Consider the following 19,040-nt stretch of genomic DNA (forward strand, 5'->3'; position numbering starts at 1 on the left):
ACTCAATTATCCTCATCCCATATCCTGGTTAGTCAGGCTACTCTTCCCCCCCCCCCCATGGCCCCCACCAATATGTCCTATTAGTCATATTCTATGACTTTGATTTTACAGTACATCCTTAACACACTAACTTTGACTGAATGGATATATGATAATTATGCTGAATTGAAAAACGAACTTTGCTAGCCTAGGTCATTTGAAATAAGAACCTTTGTTAAGCTGTTTCGTGAAGACCCCTAGGTTATCCTTACCTAGGGGTAAGTACCTTACAGAACCGTCCTTCCTCTGCAATGTCCACTGTGTTAAGGTCATGCATTTCCACATTTGTTTTCTAATATTTGTGCTTTGAGCACAAAGTAGGTACAGAGTAATTATTTGTGGTTATTCAATGAGAGATATTCTTTTCCAAACTTTCCTTTACTTTAAAAAAAATATTAGTATCTGAATCCTACCATGATTCAATTATAGGAAAAATTACTATCACTGATTACAACAGTGGTCTTTCATCTGTAGACTTATTATTTTTAAAACCACACTAAGTATTTTAGAAATTCTCTTTGTTCACATACTACCCTTGAAAGAGTTGTTTTGTTTAATAAAGTTACCTGAAACAAATGCTTAAGAGGCTTGGAAGTGAGAGGTTAGTTCAGAAAAATCTAATTTCCACTGAGATGAGAGAAAGTTTCTTAAAAAAAAATTCTACGGTATTTCTAAAAAGCTACATAAAGCAGAAGAGTGTGTTGGGGGGGAACGCTTCACTAGGACCCAAACAACCATAAACCAAGATTTACAGCTTGTTACAGAATGGCACAAATTAGCAATTAGATGTTATATGCTGAAACACAGGAGAATATGGGGCTGCTACCTTTCAAGCTTTTTGTTGAAGGAAACAATGAACTTTTCATAATAACCCTTTTAAAGCTGTTATTCCACATTGAGATTGATCGAAGTAAGAAAGAAGATATGAATACAGCTGGAAGGGAGCCGGAGACGGGGCAGGTTATATCGATGACTCTGAAAATGTTGCATTTAAATATGAAAATCACAGCTGCACTTGAATTATCTAGGATTCTAAATCTGAAGACAAAATTACCACCCAGTGGTACCTAAATCCTCATGAACCACTGGAAGACATTTATTAAGAGTAACACCTAAGATTCTTATAGCGCAAGCCCTAGAATGAATGATGGAGGAAACAGTGTCTACGAAAGACTAGGTATTTGAGGCAGAGCCTGTTCTGGGCGTCCTGCTCACCTTTTCTCCAAGAATCATCAATGTTTCCAAGATAGGGATCCTGCACAGAACCATAATTCAGAGCCTCTTCTCAAGTACCTAGTGATTTAATTTTTGGGCTTTTCTTAATAACTTAATCAGATTAATTGAATACCTACTAAAAATGACCTGTGAAAATTCAATATATAAAAATCCACTTATACAAAATGAATGTACTGGACAGTGATTGGTTGTTGTAGAAGGATTTTTCACTATCAATCTTCTGGAACAGTTCTTCTAGTAAAGTTCAGGAACCACTGTTTGCTAAAGATATGTGGTTCGTTTGTTACTGTCTACCATGATTGGAAATGAGTAACAAACGGGCATATGTTAAGTAATTATGTAAATAAGATCACATATTTTAGAAATATTTCCAACAAAAATTGAAATTAAAGGATTTGCTCATCAGATTATCCTACTTAACCAGCAAATTGCGTTGAAGAGTTAAACATTTCAGCATATCTATTAGCTAAGTTTTCAGCAACATGTGCCCTTGCATGTAATACAGAATCAGTGAAAATATTTTCCTACAGCATTTCATGTAAATAGAAAGATGCAATTAGAGATGGTTGACCTTTCCCTAGGTCTAGATCAGTTCAATAAGTAGTGAGAATATAAAGAAATTAGGTGTTGATATTTCAATACAACGTGTAATATTCTGATCCTTCAAGTAGGGAAAGGCACTTCCTTATCAAAACTACCTAAATTAATTGTAATCATTAAAAATATTTACTTTTATATTGGGCCTTTTGCATATCAAAAACAATCTAAGGTTTGCTTCAAAAGTCTTGGAAAAGGGAGATTCTAGCTCACCGTACGTGTTTTATTTCTTAATCACTATATTATCACCACTATCTGAATAACATGGCTCAATATGTGAAATCAATTGACCGTACTTTTAAAAGGAAAAGTAAAGATGACTTTCATTTTTAACATTCACAATTTTAAGTAATTTTATACATTTCTAAAAAGGCTAAGAAAATCTGTGCTCTAATGTTAGCGGCAACTCCATTTTCGATCATCTGCCTAATCTCAGAGCAACTTCTTGAGGGTACAGTACAACCTTTGTTTGAACCCACTGCTTACTGGGTTTTGTCCACATTTCTGTCCTGTGATGCTCTGTAATCATCATCACTGGCGTCTGTCCAGGTTAGGTTCTCCAGTAAGCCGCTTCTGAGATAGAGTTAGTGTGCCAGATGTTTGCTAAGGAGTTTGCTAAAGCAGGCAGCAGGACTGAGCTGAACTGAAGAAGGTTCAGAAGAACTGAACCAGGATGCAGACTCAGCCACAGCTCCAGGGAGCTCCAGAGCAGGAATTGTCTCTGGGACCAACCCAGCCTAGGCTGAAATGGTCAGGTGCTATACACTTGCACCAGCCTGTCAGGGGATGGGGGCCGCCTGGGAGGGTAATAACCTTGGGTGAGGAACCTCTGCAGCAAAGACAGTCCCTGGAGGGGCTGACGGCTGGTGTGCTTCACTGACAGCACTCTCAGTAGCTGGGGTGACAAGTCCTTCCTGAAGAGGCACCTGGGTAGCTCACGATGAATTTTCAAATTCAAAGACGCTGAGGTTCTCACACACTCTAGTGTGTGTGAGCACGGAGGCCACTCCTTTTTAAAACTCTCCCCTCTTGGCTTCTCCCACAGCTTTCTGATCTGCCTCCTTCTCCCTCTGTGACAATTTCACTTGTTCTCCTTCTCTTCTTTCCTGTGTCTTAATATGATGTCCTGGGCTCACAACCGTCCTCACTTTTTTGTTTTTCTCCTCGTTTGTTTACATCTTTCTGGGTGATCTTATCCAACACATACACATGTGGCAAATTTTCATTCTGCACATTCACTGCCTGCCTGACATTGTCAGATAGCCCATAAACGAATGTAACAGCCTTCCCTTCTCTCTCTTCCCCATGACTCTCTTCTCTTGGTAAATTTTGCTACATCTACCCAGTCTCACAAGGCAGAAACTTACTGAACTTACCTCCTCATTGGCCTCAATTCCTCTCTCCCTTTTACATTCTTTCTACCACTAACCCCCCTCTGCAACAGCCCCCCACCTTGGCATCCCTTGGAGTCTTGCTGGAGAACACCATCCTGAACTCCAGCTCAGCTGCCCCCAGACACACACCACAACCAGGTCCACACGCTTACCTATCATCAGAGGGATCTCTCCTTTAAAAACAAAGACAAACACACACACACAGAAAATCAGGATACGGGATACTCTCTACGGTTTGGTCTTGTCCTGGGAGCCTGCCTTCGGCTTTAGACATGAGTAACACACAATGCTGGTCTCCTACTCCAAGTCCATTCGCACATATCATCACCTTCTTTGCCCTTCCATCTTTTGGGGTGTTGGGTTCCTTCCTTTTTCCTCCCCAACTCCTCAAGCCCCAGCATGTTGAGCACCTTTGCACTCCTACAGCAGTCTGGTGATATCTCTGCTCACTCAGGGCCTCACTTATCACATCATACAAAAGTTCTCTGCTCTTGTGTCTTTGCTACAGAGTGTACATTTCTCAAAAGCAAGGACTGTCACATATTTCTTTGCATTCCATGACAAAGATCAGAACTTGGCACATATCAGGCAATCAGAGTTTACTGGAAGTTTATGGAACTGAACCGCATGTCTAGAGTTGAAGACACATGCTGGGTCAGTGACAAAAGCAAGACATTATGGTGATGTGTCCTCATTTGTTCTTCTGATTGTAAGGAACAAACACTTCACTCAAATATATTAAATGTGGATTTATTATAGGATTGTACTAGAACTAGAAAAATGAGGCCACTCTGAGGACCTATTTATTCTTTATGGTTCACTTTGCCATGACCCACGTGCTTTATTTTCACTTGTTTCCAATTCTCTTGTAGATCTGAGCCTCACAGACCCCCAAGCTCCCCAACTTGCTTCCAGCCTCCTCTCTCTGCAACGCTTTGCATCCTCATCCCATTACTAATGCTTGTTTTTGAGACCAGTACATTGTCTTGTACATATTCTTGAGACCGAAACGACCTCATGGAACTTTCCACTTCACGCACCAGGTGATTGGTCCTGGTTTAATTAGCTGTGAAGCATGGGATAGAGAGGACAGCAGAGTGATGTGGTCCTTCACCAGGAGCTATGGGTGGGGTGGTTTACTCTAAAGAGGCTGTGGATATGCAAGATATGGAGGCAGCCCTCAGTGAGCATCTGCTGGCAGGTGGAGGTCAAAGGACAGACGAGCACCTTAGCTGCCTTCAAGGAACTCACAATCCAGTCACAAATTACTGACTATAATATTAGATGGATGAACATGAAAAAGGAACCCTAAAAAAGTAAAATGTTATAAGACTTCCAATGTGGTAGGATACACATCTTAAAAAAATCAATGAATTGCAGGGCTCCTGGGTAGCTCAGTCAGTTGAGCGTCTAACTTCGGCCCAGGTCATGATCTCACGGTCCGTGAGTTTGAGCCCTGTGTCGGGCTCTGTGCTGACAGCTCAGAGCCTGGAGCCTGCTTCAGATTCTGTGTCTCCCTCTCTCTCTGTCCCTTTCCCGCTCATGTTGTCTCTCTCTCTGTAAAAAATAAACATTAAAAAAATTAAAAAAAAAAAAAACAACGAATTGCAAAAAACTCTTGACTCAAAATATTTGAGCCAAAGAATCAGGGTCTGTACAGCTAGTGATGGAAGGAAATAGTGGAGATAGGGCGAGTTCCATTGAAGTTGAAGAGAAAGCACTAAGTTGTAAGGATCTGAGCTGGAAAGATGATTTAATGAAAAAAGCAAAAAGACTGGTCTGGAGGGTTTATAAATTGAATTATGGGAAGGAGAAAAAGATGGGAAAGAACCTGGGATGGGCTCGAGAGGTCCTTGAATATATTGGAATAAGAGAAGTTTTACCTTATTTTATAGGAACTGGGAGTCATTGGTGCTTCCTAGAAATATTCCAGTAATAGCCATCAGGGTCGACTAGCATTCCTGACAAATTCTAAGTTGGAAAGTTCTTACCACAATATTAGAGAGAGTTAATAAAAGAAAGCGTGATTATGGGAAGGCTTGAATTGACGCTGGGGAATGTGCAGAAGTAAAATGACCACAGAGTCACTGTGTGCATGAAGAAAACAGAAGTGCCATTTTAATTCAGTGTTTTTGTGTTTTATTGATAGCAATGGCAGTGAGTCCTTCCCTGGTGGTAAGGAATGTGGGGATGGGATGAAGTCTGGACAAAGAGGTGAAGACATTATGAGTTGTGTTTACATAACATGTGACAAAATACATTTCTGAGGGATACAGGACAGTAATTAGAGAGAGTAAATGAGATTTAAGAAACTCAATATAGGGTAAAGGACACTTTAACATATTTTAAAATTATGAGAAGCAATCCTAAAACTCCTTATTGGGTTTTGTGAAGATTAAGTAAGACACTGCTTAGGAAAAAAGTGCTTAGCTCGGTACTTAGTAGTAAAGGGTCACTATCACTGGCTGTCAATATTGTTACTTTCAATGCAGCTTATGTTTCAGCGCATGTTGCTAATTCATGGATGCAGGCTGCGGGGGAGACCTTTGAGCTGCGCCAAAACAGTCAAATGAATAAATCAACTCTGTGTCATGCAACAGTATCTACTTGTGGTTTTCCGGAGACTGAAGGCAATTTATTTTCTCTAATTTGGCAAGTGAGTAAGAGAAGAATCTTGCATATCACATTAAAAGATCTTAATGAAATCCTATAAACAGTTCCATGTTAACTGTATGAGCTTTTAAATATTTGCTCACATTTTGAACATGTTATTCAATGCCAATTAACACCCCATTGATAATTTCTATTATTTAATCACTCAAAAAGCTACATTGGATTTATGTATGAAAAATCAAACTAAGAAGTCAATAGATTTAGGTATTATCCTACAATCTCACTCAGAGATAAATCTGTCATTAGCTCAGAAATGACTGACAAGCTGTTGAAGCTCTCTTGGTCCAGGAGGGCTATTTGATCAGATTAATATGGAAGAGGCAATTTGGTTCATGTCCCTAGAAGGGCACTGTTCAAATTACTCATTTATTAATTCTTAAGAGGTTAATAAATAACCTATTTTGAAAAAAAAAATAAGTCACTGCAGATAACAACGATGTCCCAGGCACATATAAAAGTTAATAGATGTATAAAGATGCATGGAAATTGCTGCGTGTGATTACTGGATCTACCCAAATCCTAGATTCTTCCCATCTGTGTTCATACTAGAGCCTGATTGGCCCAGCCCCAGCTGAAAATAATTTTCTTGAAATGACACTCCCTCTCTTCTGCCAATTGAAAGTCTTAGCTTCTCTATAAGAACAAAAAATATCAACAAAATCTAAACTTGACCTCATTTCACACCTAAGCACATCATTCTGTTTCCCTAGACTCTTTAGTGGGCACATTTGCTTTTGTTTACTGCAGTTCTACACCTGAAAACTGGCCCATATTATCAGATCACTAAATACAGAAAGAAAATGTGAAAAGTCCAATATCATAACGATTCCATTACAGAGACATAAATATTTTGCTCATGGCCATGTGTGTAGTATTTACCACTAATCTTAAATTTCCACATCTCCTGGTAACCTTAATTTGTCTTAGCTTTTAAGAGATAGTAACAAAAGAAACAAAAAGGTAAGTGATCTGAGAATTACAAAGTCTATAAATACATGTGATTTGGAGAATCAGGTGTTAATGTTTGTGTGAGTTCATTCATTTTAATATACCAGTAAGAAATACTCTGGCTTCCAATCTCAAGTCACTCTTGTAAATAGTACCCTCTCTTATGCGGGCAGCTATGTGCCCCCCTGAACACCTGGTTAAGAACACGCTCACTTTGATGTGTGCTCTGAGCTGCCTCTCCTCCAAATAAAAATAGAAACTAGTTTGCAGCACCACACGGGCTCCAGTGTATTATATGAGCCTATCACTGGTTTCCTTTGATATCTTATCTATTCCATTAACTCAATAAAATAGAACGCAAAGCTGGGGACAAACTGTAGGAGGGCTCCCCTTGGAAAATGCATGCAAGACCTTTAAGCTGGGGTTTTAACTTAATCTAATAAAAGCCAGTTAAATGGAAGCTAATACTTCATTTTTCACCTCCTTTATTAAAGATCGTAAGTACTACAACTCAGGAGTAGAGAAAATAAAATAAACATATAGAGAAGTATAGGTGGAGGCATTCAAGAGTATGGCTTATCCATTTTTCTCAAGATTGAGGAAGCACTTAAAGACAAAACTCACAGACAAGCATTTTAAAAATCCACAACAAAGACTCTTGCTCCTCAACAAACACAGTAGTCCCTTCCTGGATGCAGCAATCCTGCTTGATTTCTTAGCAGAATGCAAACAGCTTAACCTAGCTATAATCAGGGAGGATGACACCTACCACTTCCTCCATATTATACTTTTATATCAATTTAGTAATTCAGAGAAAAAAATAGATTGATTAATCCACTCCCCTGCTCTCCCACCACCCAAAGAAAATCAACACTAGAACTCAAACTCCAACAAACCAAACTAAAGGAAAGTGTTCCACCTAGAGACTGTTTTCATGAGGCAAAGTGGATGAGAGCTTATCTAGGAAATGAACATTATTTTAGCCCATCCTTGCAAGTTTGTAGCAAAAAAAAAAAAAAAATTAAGCAAAAGGTATTGCCCCTAGTGTAATTAACAATGTTAATCTTCTTTTTCCTCTCTATGGTGATAAAGGAGTCATTTTTATATTTAATTAATGCAGAGGATCATTTTGGAAACTGGCTAATGAGCCTCTGATCACATTACCATGAAAATGTGCATTAACATTGCAACTGAGCAGGCCGTTTCATGTGTAGCAAATCCACTTTGTAATTAGCCCACTGTGAAATGAATCACGTCAGGGGGAAATCTGAGGGAACGAGTAGGCAGTGGGCACTGGGCTACTGCTGTGCCCACAGACCACCAACATCCCAAACGTTGTCTTTCATCAGCAATACTGTCTAAAAACAAAAGTAGTGGTGTGTCACATCTGGGACAAACCGGGAGAAGGAAAGAATAAACTTTATTTTGCCAAACAACAAATTTGGACTTGAGCAGACACCCCAGGGAAACCTGTTTAGATAAAATGATGAATTAATGGAATTCTGTGAAAACTATGAAGGCTAGGGATGTAGTTTTTATTTTTATTCTGAAAAGCCCTCAGATATACACTAAAGGACAATTGAATTTACACACTTTCCCTAAGACCACAGATACTGTAATAAGCTCCCGAAATTAATTTCTAGCACAAAACATACAAAAACACACAAAACGGATCTAAGAACAGGTGATAAGAAAATCTCTTTATCTCTTTTTTAAGCCAAGGCGCGCATATGCATATGTGTGTGTGTATATATATATATATATATTTTTTTTTTTTCCTCATATAACACCAGGTCTTCCTCTTAAACCAAAGCAAAAATTCCTAATTACCAAATAATTCCCCTGGCTAACAAGATTTTGCAAGAAACTTTTCCTGTCTATTCAAAATAACTGAGACCATAGACCTATTAAATCCCAATATTAATGTACCAATGATACATTTGATTTTCAAATGTCAACACTATTTCAAAATGAAAGAGGTGTCTCAAAATATTACAGTGTTACTCCTTATACTTGACTGACATCTTGGATCTCAGTGTTACTCCTTTTACTTGACTGACATCTTGGCAGTAGACACACAAAAAAAATGTTAAAAAGAATCCCACAGGAAGTCATCTGAAGGGGGAGTGGCAAGGAAGCTGAAAACTGCTACCCAAAACCAAAATAAAAAGCCCCCAACGAGCAAGTCTGCCCTCAATCCTGAAATCTACTGAAAGGAAAAAATAAAGCTAGCCACAATTCATTTACCATCTTTCAGACAAACACAAAGCCTGGCTTGTTTAGTTGCTGGTCTCAGACCCTGCACTCACCTGGGAAACTTCATACAGCAGTTTGTAGTGTTCCTCTCTTTTCTGAAAAGTGCACAAATTGCAGCCCATTCTAAGAAGCAGAGACAGAGAGCAAATCTTCTAATTTCCCCAGAACTGAAAGGCAAGTGAACTGAAAGGGAATCACCCTCCAGACTTGACTACTGTTTTTCATCAGTCACTTCAGCCCAGAAACACAGACAAACCGCTGTTAGCAGGAAGCACAAGCCAGGGTGGTGCGCAGCAGCATGCTCTTTGCTTTCCCTAAGTATCTTGCACTCGCGGATACACACACAGAGTTTCCAGTCAGTTCATGGCAACACTCCCCCTGTCTCTGCATCAGTGCACATGACTACACAGATTCCAGCTCATGAATATTAATAGTGCCTCATTGATTATTTATGACAGAACATGTTAGCAGGGAGGGGTGTCATAGCTGCTGCTGATGACAGATGAATATTCACTAATTAAGAAGCAAATGTAGTGTGGTTAAACAAAATTCACTTGTGTCAATACCATCTCTGTTTATTAAGGATACAGGGATGAGCATAGGGCATTTCAAAAAAGAACATACACTTAATTTCTCTGTTGATGTAAGGTTTTAATATGGGAATAAGAAATTCAGAAACAGAAATACACTTAGTTCACATCTCTACGTTTTGCAACAATGAGGAGAAATATTTTCAGCACTTAGTAAGTCTAGGGGAGGATGAAGAGGAGCGATTATTTGCATTTACAAAATAAACACAGAAGCAAAGGAAAATTTAGGGAGTGATGTGGCAAAGGAACAGAAGATTGGGGCTAACATTCAGTTTTAATTCTGATCCTACCAAAAAAAAAAAAAGTGTAAAGACCATTACCTACCACAGAGGAAATAAGGCATATTTTCTTAGTCTAAGTAAAGAAAATTTAAGCAAGTATTAAGAGATAATACTTGTACAGATAATAAATATTTTAATTAGGTAATAAAGGCATATCTATTGAATATGAATTTGTAGCACTATAAAGCATGTGGGTCTATATTTAAAAATCAGATGAATACAATGCCTTTTCTAAGAAAAAAAATTCAAATGCATATGGTATTTATGCTAATTTTATTAAAGTCATATATAATATTTCAGAAAGCTGACACTGGCAATATTTAAATTGTAATGTAATGCACAATGACTCCATTTATGATTCTATATTTAGAGTTCAGAATGTACAAAGGTGAACACAGACTTTTAAGAACTAAGCTTGGATGTTTAGATAATAGAAGTAATGCGTTTAATTTCACACTCTCACAAATACATATATTGTATTGCAAGCTGGCAATTTTTGTCCCTTAAAGATATACTAGAAACAGCTAAAGCGGGTAGTAAAAGAAAATTCCTTTTGTTCCTATTCTGACTTACCCACAACCTCTGCTAATTAAGAAGTATGTCCTTGTTCCAGCACATCTTTAAACTGGACAGGATAGCAGGTGGGTTCCAAAGCAAAAATAATTACTTGGAAACTGATGACTCTGGTTTGGAATTACATTGGATCTTGAAGATTTTTAATTGCTCGTCACTTATGTGTAGCTACTTTTTGGGGTCCAATTTCCTAAAAGCGCTTTGTCAAATGTTTAGAATCGATAACAGGAAATGATTCTAATGAGTACTAATTGTTAACAAATTGGCTTTGCAACTAGTAACACCTCAACACCAGCAAGTAGCAAGGAGATGAGCAATCATCTGCTGCTTATCAGTCCTTTCCCTTGGGATGTAATAATCCGATTTTCTGGGCCTAATTTCACCTAACAGCCTGGATGGAAGCCAAGCTGAGAGACCTACATGAAAGTGGTATCATAATTGGGAACACTGCATACGAACAAAGTTCACCAGGACTTCCTGAAAATTAGAAACCACTTGTAGCAGATATTAATTATGTTGATCCCGTTACAGAAAGAATATTTTCAAGGAGGTATCTCAAAGGACCGTTATGGGCATCACTGGGGGGCAACAAGCAGAAGCCATCTTCCTTAGGTGCAGCGGTAAAAAATATATATTTGATGCTTTAAAAAATGCTACTTTTCTCTGAGCCTCTATCACTACTTCCAAGGAAGTGTTCTTCTGCTGCAGTTCACATCCTTAAAGTGAGCACTGCCTATTTCTTTGGAGGATTCTGTATTGCGCAACTGTGAAAGAGTTAAATGATATTCAGATGCTTAAATTCTGTGCTTTAAAAGGAATTAGAATGCAGTAAGGCAAGGATGGTTCACCTATTCATCAGTGAAAGTGTTTGCTTTTTCTACTTATAAAACTTCTTCATGAGACAGGTTTTGAAAGCTAAGTAGGAAACCTAATTATTAAAGCTACCGTTGCTTGTTGCAGCTTTCTTCTCACAATACTTTGTAGTTCACTTCTAAAGAAAAGAGAAACAATTATAAGTCTAAAAAATATTTTCTCAGTCACCAGAAAGTAAAGAATGAGCATTCCAGTGAAGTCAGTAATTTCAAATTGAAGTTATTCATTCAGCAATTTCTCCTGGCCATTTGCTTTATTCATTACTGGTGCCCCTGTTCTATTGTTTCTATTTCAGGAAGCAGAGGTAGCTTCTTTAATCATTTATCATGCGCTGCCCGTGGCCCATAGACTCTGGAAGGATTCCATCTTCTGCTATTAATGGGATCATTCCACAGAATTGAAGAAAAAGGGAATTCATAATTCCAAAGTTCCCTGAATTTCATTAGCATGTGAGGCTTTAGGTTTTCCAATGACTACACCGCAAAATTTTGTGTTAGAATATAAAGTCAGAAGTACATAGGGGCAAATGAATTAATCCGGACAATGTTTTAAAAATACAAATGGAGGGGCGCCTGGGTGGCGCAGTCGGTTAAGCGTCCGACTTCAGCCAGGTCACGATCTCGCGGTCCGTGAGTTCGAGCCCCGCGTTGGGCTCTGGGCTGATGGCTCAGAGCCTGGAGCCTGTTTCCGATTCTGTGTCTCCCTCTCTCTCTGCCCCTCCCCCGTTCATGCTCTGTCTTTCTCTGTCCCAAAAATAAATAAACGTTGAAAAAAAAATAAAAAAAAAAATAAAAATACAAATGGATTAAATACTATCTTCTTGGGTGGTAATAATATGGGATGTTATAGCTTAAAAATACGCAGAGAATAGATGATCACCTTTCCAAGTATCTGTGCAAAAAAATTCATCAAAAACATTTGTTGCGTATGTATTTCAAAATATACTTCTTATTATTGCCTTTAATTTGTGTTAGTTTATTCCCCCAATGTGTGGTGGCATACAAATTGGACACATGTTCCTCAGGATCTAGACGGGCATATAAGAGGGCTAAATCAGAGGTAAATGTAAGGAAGGAATCTAGCATTTTTCTTGCTTTTCCTATATAGATGGTAACACTGAGTAATTAAAGAGTAGATGAGAGTTTCTCTTACAGAATTATTCCAGTGAATAAATGAAGAAGGAATGATAGAACATACCCATGCCAGAAATCCTTAAACTAGATACTGAGAATTAATGGCTGCTAACATCACACACACACACACACACACACACACACACACACACACACAACCTGATAGAAGAAAACGACACCGCTCTTGAAAGAGCCTTTCCAAATGTGAGTAAATTACAGGGAATGCAGAGAATAGAGAAGTATATTAAACTATACCATGGAGATGCAATCAGCCAAATTCATAGTGTGAGCAACTTGACATGGGTACATATTCCAGTTTTTGAGAGGGAGAGGCAGAGGGAGGGGAGATAGGATGGAGAGAAAGTCTACAGATTAAAAGAGCCTTTAATGACATTTTTAAAAAGGCATTACTAAACTGTATTTTTAGGTATGCGCATCATTTTGGGTGACAAAAACCCTGCATTCATTTTAGGGAATGCTTGGGCACTTTTGAGTAGACACTTAGCCGCCTAACATTTTCTAAGGTTTAATATCTCATATGCAATCACAAAGATGAAGAATCTGAGGCTCAGAGAGACAGCGACTTACCTAAGGTCAAACTGAGTAAGGAGATTTGAACTCAGTTCTCCAATTACAAACCCTGTGGCTGAATTCAACAGCTAATTTGCTAAGCTACCTCTCTTGCAGAGGAAGCTAAAACTACATCAATATGCCTTTACGTGACCCTGATGACTGAGGACATGGGGAGCAGAATTTCAAAGTAGCGAAGAGAGAGACTTCTAAAACACTGGATCTAGCCAAAAATAAGGCAAGTGATTATTTCTGGTTGAAAAATCACTTTATTATGATTTAGATAAATAAACTAAAATAAAACTTTATCGAAGTACTGACTTTTAAAAATAGGTGACAGCTAAATATGTTCACTTACTAATACCCCTTGAGAACCCATTATTAGCACTATACTTGAGCGCACAATAGGATGAGCAACTCATCCTGGCTTGCCCAGGATTTTTCTGGATTTACCACTCAAAATTCCATATCCCAGAACCCCTCAGTCCTGGGCCAAATGGTCACTGGGGTGCACACTTCTCTTTTTAAGCTCCAGGAAAGCTGAACTGCTATGTACAGGTCCCCATCTTCTTACCTTTGCTACAGATTGTACCTCAGGTTGTGTATTCTTCAGAGACTCCATAAATCAATCTGGTGACACTTTCTGATCCAGTTTAAATGTCCTCTCCTCTCTGGCCTCATGAAGTTGAAGTAGTGATCTCTTCAACTTCTGAATGCTCAGTGGATTTTAACCATACCCATCTCAAGATACACATCATTTCTAGTCTACATCATTTTTATATACATGTTTTACACCTCTGGTTAGACTATAAAACATGTGGAGGGAGCAGTAACATAAGTCCCAGGCAAACTGGGACAAAGCGGTCACTTGACCTTTGACCTCCTGAAACTCCTAGCACGATGTCTCTCACATTGCAGGTTTTCAATAACGGAATACTGAATGAATGAATGTGACCAGTAGATTAAAACAGACCTGGTTCTGGCAAAGTGACATAACTTTGTATTTGTGTCTATACCTAATTGGTAGGTAATATTTCTTCCCCTAATTCAAGAAGATTAAGTCGAAGGGCTGAAGAACCATAAGCATAAGCTGTATTTAAATTGGTTCAATTTTACAAACATAAAACTGAGTCTGTGAAATAAAAATGTCTGTGACAGGTATACAAAGAAATGAGGTATAATTATATGTGTTTTACCAATTATTTGTGTATTTTCATGTATATATTATATACATATTTAAAGTTATATGCTGCTCCACATACAAGTCATGTATTCATTTACTGAACACACACACTATTTATTAGGCACTGATCATATGCTGATGGCATATGAATGCCAGGTGTCTGGAATTATACATCCCTTTATATGATTTTCACAGTGTTCCTGAAGTAAATATGTCAGATATTATCCCTTATTTATTAGTGAAGAAGTCATTAGATGTTGAACTTTCCAATGCCAGGAGACCTAGGGCCTTTGCCCTTTGATTTAACCCAGTGTTTATTCACAACACTGTGCAATATCAACTACTTACTATCATGAGTTTACAAATATGCTCCCACTGATAGTATCTATCCACTTGCTTCGTTATAGCTCACCACATCAGTGTATAACCCAGCATCTGTTTCACATTGTATTTGCCAGTTGATCATGTTCATTTTGCATCTACAATTGTGGCTTCCAGAACTCAGAGTGCTTTACCAACGCATGAACTCCTAGGAACTGTCAAGTTATGAGATGAGACTCCAGTGGAAAGTAAAGGTATGGATTGTGAGGAAGAGGACTAGGCTTCCCATTTGAGCCTTGTCACAATTAACTGGATGGCTTTGTGCAACTTACTCACTGTGACATAATGCTCACCCCACAGCCTGACTGCGAAGATGAAATGTGACAAAATACAGGAGAAGGGATTCATAAACTGTGAGGCATTTTGTCCATACTGGTGTGCTGGTTCAGCACGGGATCTAGGGTCATTCTGCCCTGCAAGTTCTAGTTGCCCTAATTTCTATCTATGTGATGTCGGATAATTAATGATTTGTTTCTGCCTATCTTGCCTGTTTCTTGGTTACCCATCTTCAGAACGAGGATAGTAATAGTACTTACCAAACAACTTTCACAAGGGATGCAGTTTTTGTGATGATTATATGTATCAAGGACACCCGGCACCTACTATGTGCCCAATGACATACTGGCCACTAGTCATCATACAAGTAATATGATAATGATAATAATCCCTATTTCAGATTTCGAGGTTATCTCTTCATAGTTTTCCAGTCAAAATAAATCTCTATTACATTATTTGAAATTCAATTAAAATTTTATAGTCATATTCTGTCCACATCATTTGCTAGTGTTCACTTCATGTTGGTCATTCAACAACTTTCCCAAGGCTGTTTGTTTCCCCATTCTTTATATAAAAGAAATTGGCACAGGAAGTACCCATTTTGTAAATGTGATACACACATACCCATTTCTTTTCTGTGTAAAGAATGTAATGTAATATATTTAGAGTAATAACCCTGATGTTCTATTTCTTTACTTTGATGGATAATGTGGACATAAGTGTACAAGAACCCAGTGATAGCATCTGAAGCCAGACTTATACAATTATGAAATAGGCAGTATAATATTATTTATTTGAGGAATTTTAAAGGCTATTAATCTAACCCAGGATAATACTGGCTTTCTTTATTTGGTATTTATTTTATTTTCTTGATTTAGGGTTTCCTTAAAACACTACCAACACCACCTTTAGTTTTACAGAAGTAGTCTAGTAAATGCTTATTGAATACTCCCATTTGGCCAGCATTTATTAAACAGTACTATGAGTAGAGTATGGTGATAATTCTGAAATATTTTTGAAAACATGAACACTTAGTATTTTTTCTACACCAGGCATTGTTCTAGCACCATATGTTATTAATTTCATTTAGTCTTCATATCAACTCTCTGAGGCAGGTATTATTAATATCTCCTAACATGGGTTGTAGATGGGTTACATGAGTAGTAAATTGAGGATCCAGGACTCAAACCAAGCAGTCTAGATCCACTGTTTAAGTGGTATTTTTTATTGCCTGTCACTTGGAGATAGTCATCATTATGACAAATTCCTAGATGGCTAGAAAAAGACATTCTGGTGATGCCTGTAGCATACCGAGATGTAAGAGTTTCCCTGAGGACCAGAAGTGGAGTCTAAAATTAACTCCCAGGTTCTAAGTTGCGTCCTCAAGCATGGCTGCCTAAAATAGATTGAATAAATCTAAGCAATTTCATAACCTTACTCCACTCCACTGGTGATGGCGTAATGTTGCACTGAATATGTACTGATAACTGTAGAATATTTTTCTGTCTTAATATTTATTATAGTAGGGAATATATGCATTGATAGTAGGGCAGTCATATCTCCATACTAAAGAATAGTCATTGAGAGTTACATAAGACAGGTAAATTTGGTGATTTTGAGAAAAGTGAAGGTATAGATTTGCTGATGACTCCCAAATTTATTTACTTACTCTTCCTTCCTTCCTTCCTTCCTTCCTTCCTTCCTTCCTTCCTTCCTTCCTTCCTTCCTCTCTCTCTCTCTCTCTCTCTCTCTCTCTCTCTCTCTCTTTCTGAGAGAGAGACAATGAGACAGACTGTGAGGAGGAAAGGAACAGGGAGAAAGGGAGACACAGAATCTGAAGCAGGATCCAGGCTCTGAGCTGTCAGCATAGAGTCCAACACGAGGCTTGAACTCATGAACCATGAGATCATGACCTGAGCCAAAGTTGGAGGCTTAACCGACTGAGTCACCCAGGCGTGCCAGATGACTCTCAAACTTAAATCTCCAGTTTTAATTTCTCTCCTAAGCTTCAGACCTACTTATTCCTTGACTCCTACTTTAACATTTGGGCTGGCCATAGCACATTAAATTCAATTCACCAAAACATAAGTCATAGTGCTCTTCCACGAAGATTACTCTACATGTAGTCCACATCAAAGAATGGGCTGACTATCAGCAGGTACTCAAGTCTGCCTTGGCTCTTTCCTATCATCCAGTGGCCACGCACTGTTATTCTGAACTGCTTAATCTCTCCTTTCTTCCTTCCCAGACCACTCTCCTAGCTTAGGTTACTGTTTATTCTCAGCTTGATCCTTCATTCACTCATGACGCATAACATCGAAATTTATAATAGTATAAGGAGCCAACTGTTTGGCTTTTGCTTTTCTCTGTCTACAAACACACATTTATAAGTCCTTCTTACCCCATTTTCTGGCCCCTGATCTCTCCATCCCTCTCTCCCTCTCTCTCTGACACACAAACACATGGGCATACACATAAGCAAAAGAGAGTATAAAACAGAATATTCCTGCTCTAGGTGCAGAGATCACAAGTCTTCTAGCATCACTTTATGTCTTTTGGTATATTTATCTTTTTTTAAAGATTTTTTTTAAGTAATCTCTCCATCCAACATGGGGCTCAAATTCACAACCCCAAGATCAAGAGTTGCATGTCAGTCATGCACCCTATTTCTCTCTTTTTTTGACCTTAACAGTCTCCAGTCTCTACTTTCCTATCTGATATTGTGGATACATGATCATGCCTCCCTTATCCTTGGACTGTGCTTACCTATTCAGTTTATCATGATAGTCAAGATACACAAAGTCCCAGATCTCATGGAGAAAATGCTGATGAGAAAAGGCAAGAAATAAATAAACAGATAATTATTGCATAAACTTTCCAGGCAATAATAGCGGTTATGCAGGGAATTAACACAGGGTGGTATGACAGGAAGTAGTAACTGGCTCCTCCTTCTTGGATATTCTAAAGCCTAGGTTATCTATTCTTTCCTTGCATGTTTACTTATGTGCATATGTAACCAATAAATATATGGATAAAGAAGGCAGGGAAGTGGATAGTAAGCAAACAGATGAGCTATTTTAACACACTGCTCAAGGTCTAAAGTTTTTGCCACCTTCAGGGTCCTAGAAAATCACTTTACTATTGTGGCCCTAGTGTCTTCAGACCTACACCATTTCATTGACACCTTTTTCTATCATGAAAGTGGTGTTTATATGGTGACCTAAAACATTGGCACTACAAATCAATATGTTAATAGTTTCTGTGAGCTAGTAATATAGAATGCCAGACTATAAACAAATTCTGGCCCAGGACACCATAATCATCAGAATGAGCTCCTGAGTTCTTTCTGACTTTGAAGTCACCTAGGAATGTTTTTGAACGTCACTGTAAAACTTTTTCGGTATGAACTTGAACAAGGTACACATCCTCTTGGAGCCTCAATTTCCTCACTGTGAAATTGGGATATTCACAGTACCTACCACAGAGGGATTATGAGAACACACACTTTACCTAGAGTCCACTCCATGTAGATGCTCAACAAATATTAGCTTATTATCACAGCTTACACTATAGTGTTGCTGAAGTGGCTAAATCCATTGTCGTGAAGCTATTTTTAAAAGTAGACAGTTGTATTACTTTTTTGTCTACATTTCTGCAAATGGCTGGATGGATACTTTGAAACACCACTTTTTCTCTGGGAAGGGTCAGATTCCTGTAAGAGAATCAATGGTTGATATCATAGTGACTGGAAGGCAGGAAGAGCAGAAAGAAGCTTTATGGTTATAGCAGGGTGGAACTGGGCTAAGAAACGGACCCCCAGAGTTCCACAAATGTTTGCTGAGCACCTCCTATTTACCAGGCCCTGTGCCAGCCTCTATAGTGGTACTTCACTAGGGGTGTGCATCTGAATCATTCATGAAGCCTGTTTTCAATTACACATGCACAGGCCCCATTCCCAGGGCTTCTGAGTCAGCAAACTGGGGATGAGGCCTGAGACCATGCATTTTCAAATAATCCACAGAAAATTCAGATGTGTG

General features: G+C 38.5%; 1 protein-coding gene across 1 annotated transcript in view; it reads right to left on the reverse strand.

Moving 5' to 3' along the window:
• The window catches only part of PDZRN4 (PDZ domain containing ring finger 4), a 143,198-nt gene extending 133,791 nt beyond the window's left edge, over positions 1-9,407 (reverse strand). The window contains exon 1 of the mRNA XM_040488423.1: positions 9,197-9,407. Coding sequence (XP_040344357.1) covers positions 9,197-9,265 — 69 coding nt within the window. The 5' untranslated portion in view covers positions 9,266-9,407. The remainder of the gene's footprint in view (positions 1-9,196) is intronic.
• Between the last annotated feature and the right edge of the window lie 9,633 nt (positions 9,408-19,040).

The sequence above is a fragment of the Herpailurus yagouaroundi genome, unplaced genomic scaffold (genome assembly GCF_014898765.1).
Source record: "Herpailurus yagouaroundi ecotype Mexico unplaced genomic scaffold, PumYag 166, whole genome shotgun sequence".
Classification (NCBI taxonomy): Eukaryota; Metazoa; Chordata; class Mammalia; order Carnivora; family Felidae; genus Herpailurus; species Herpailurus yagouaroundi.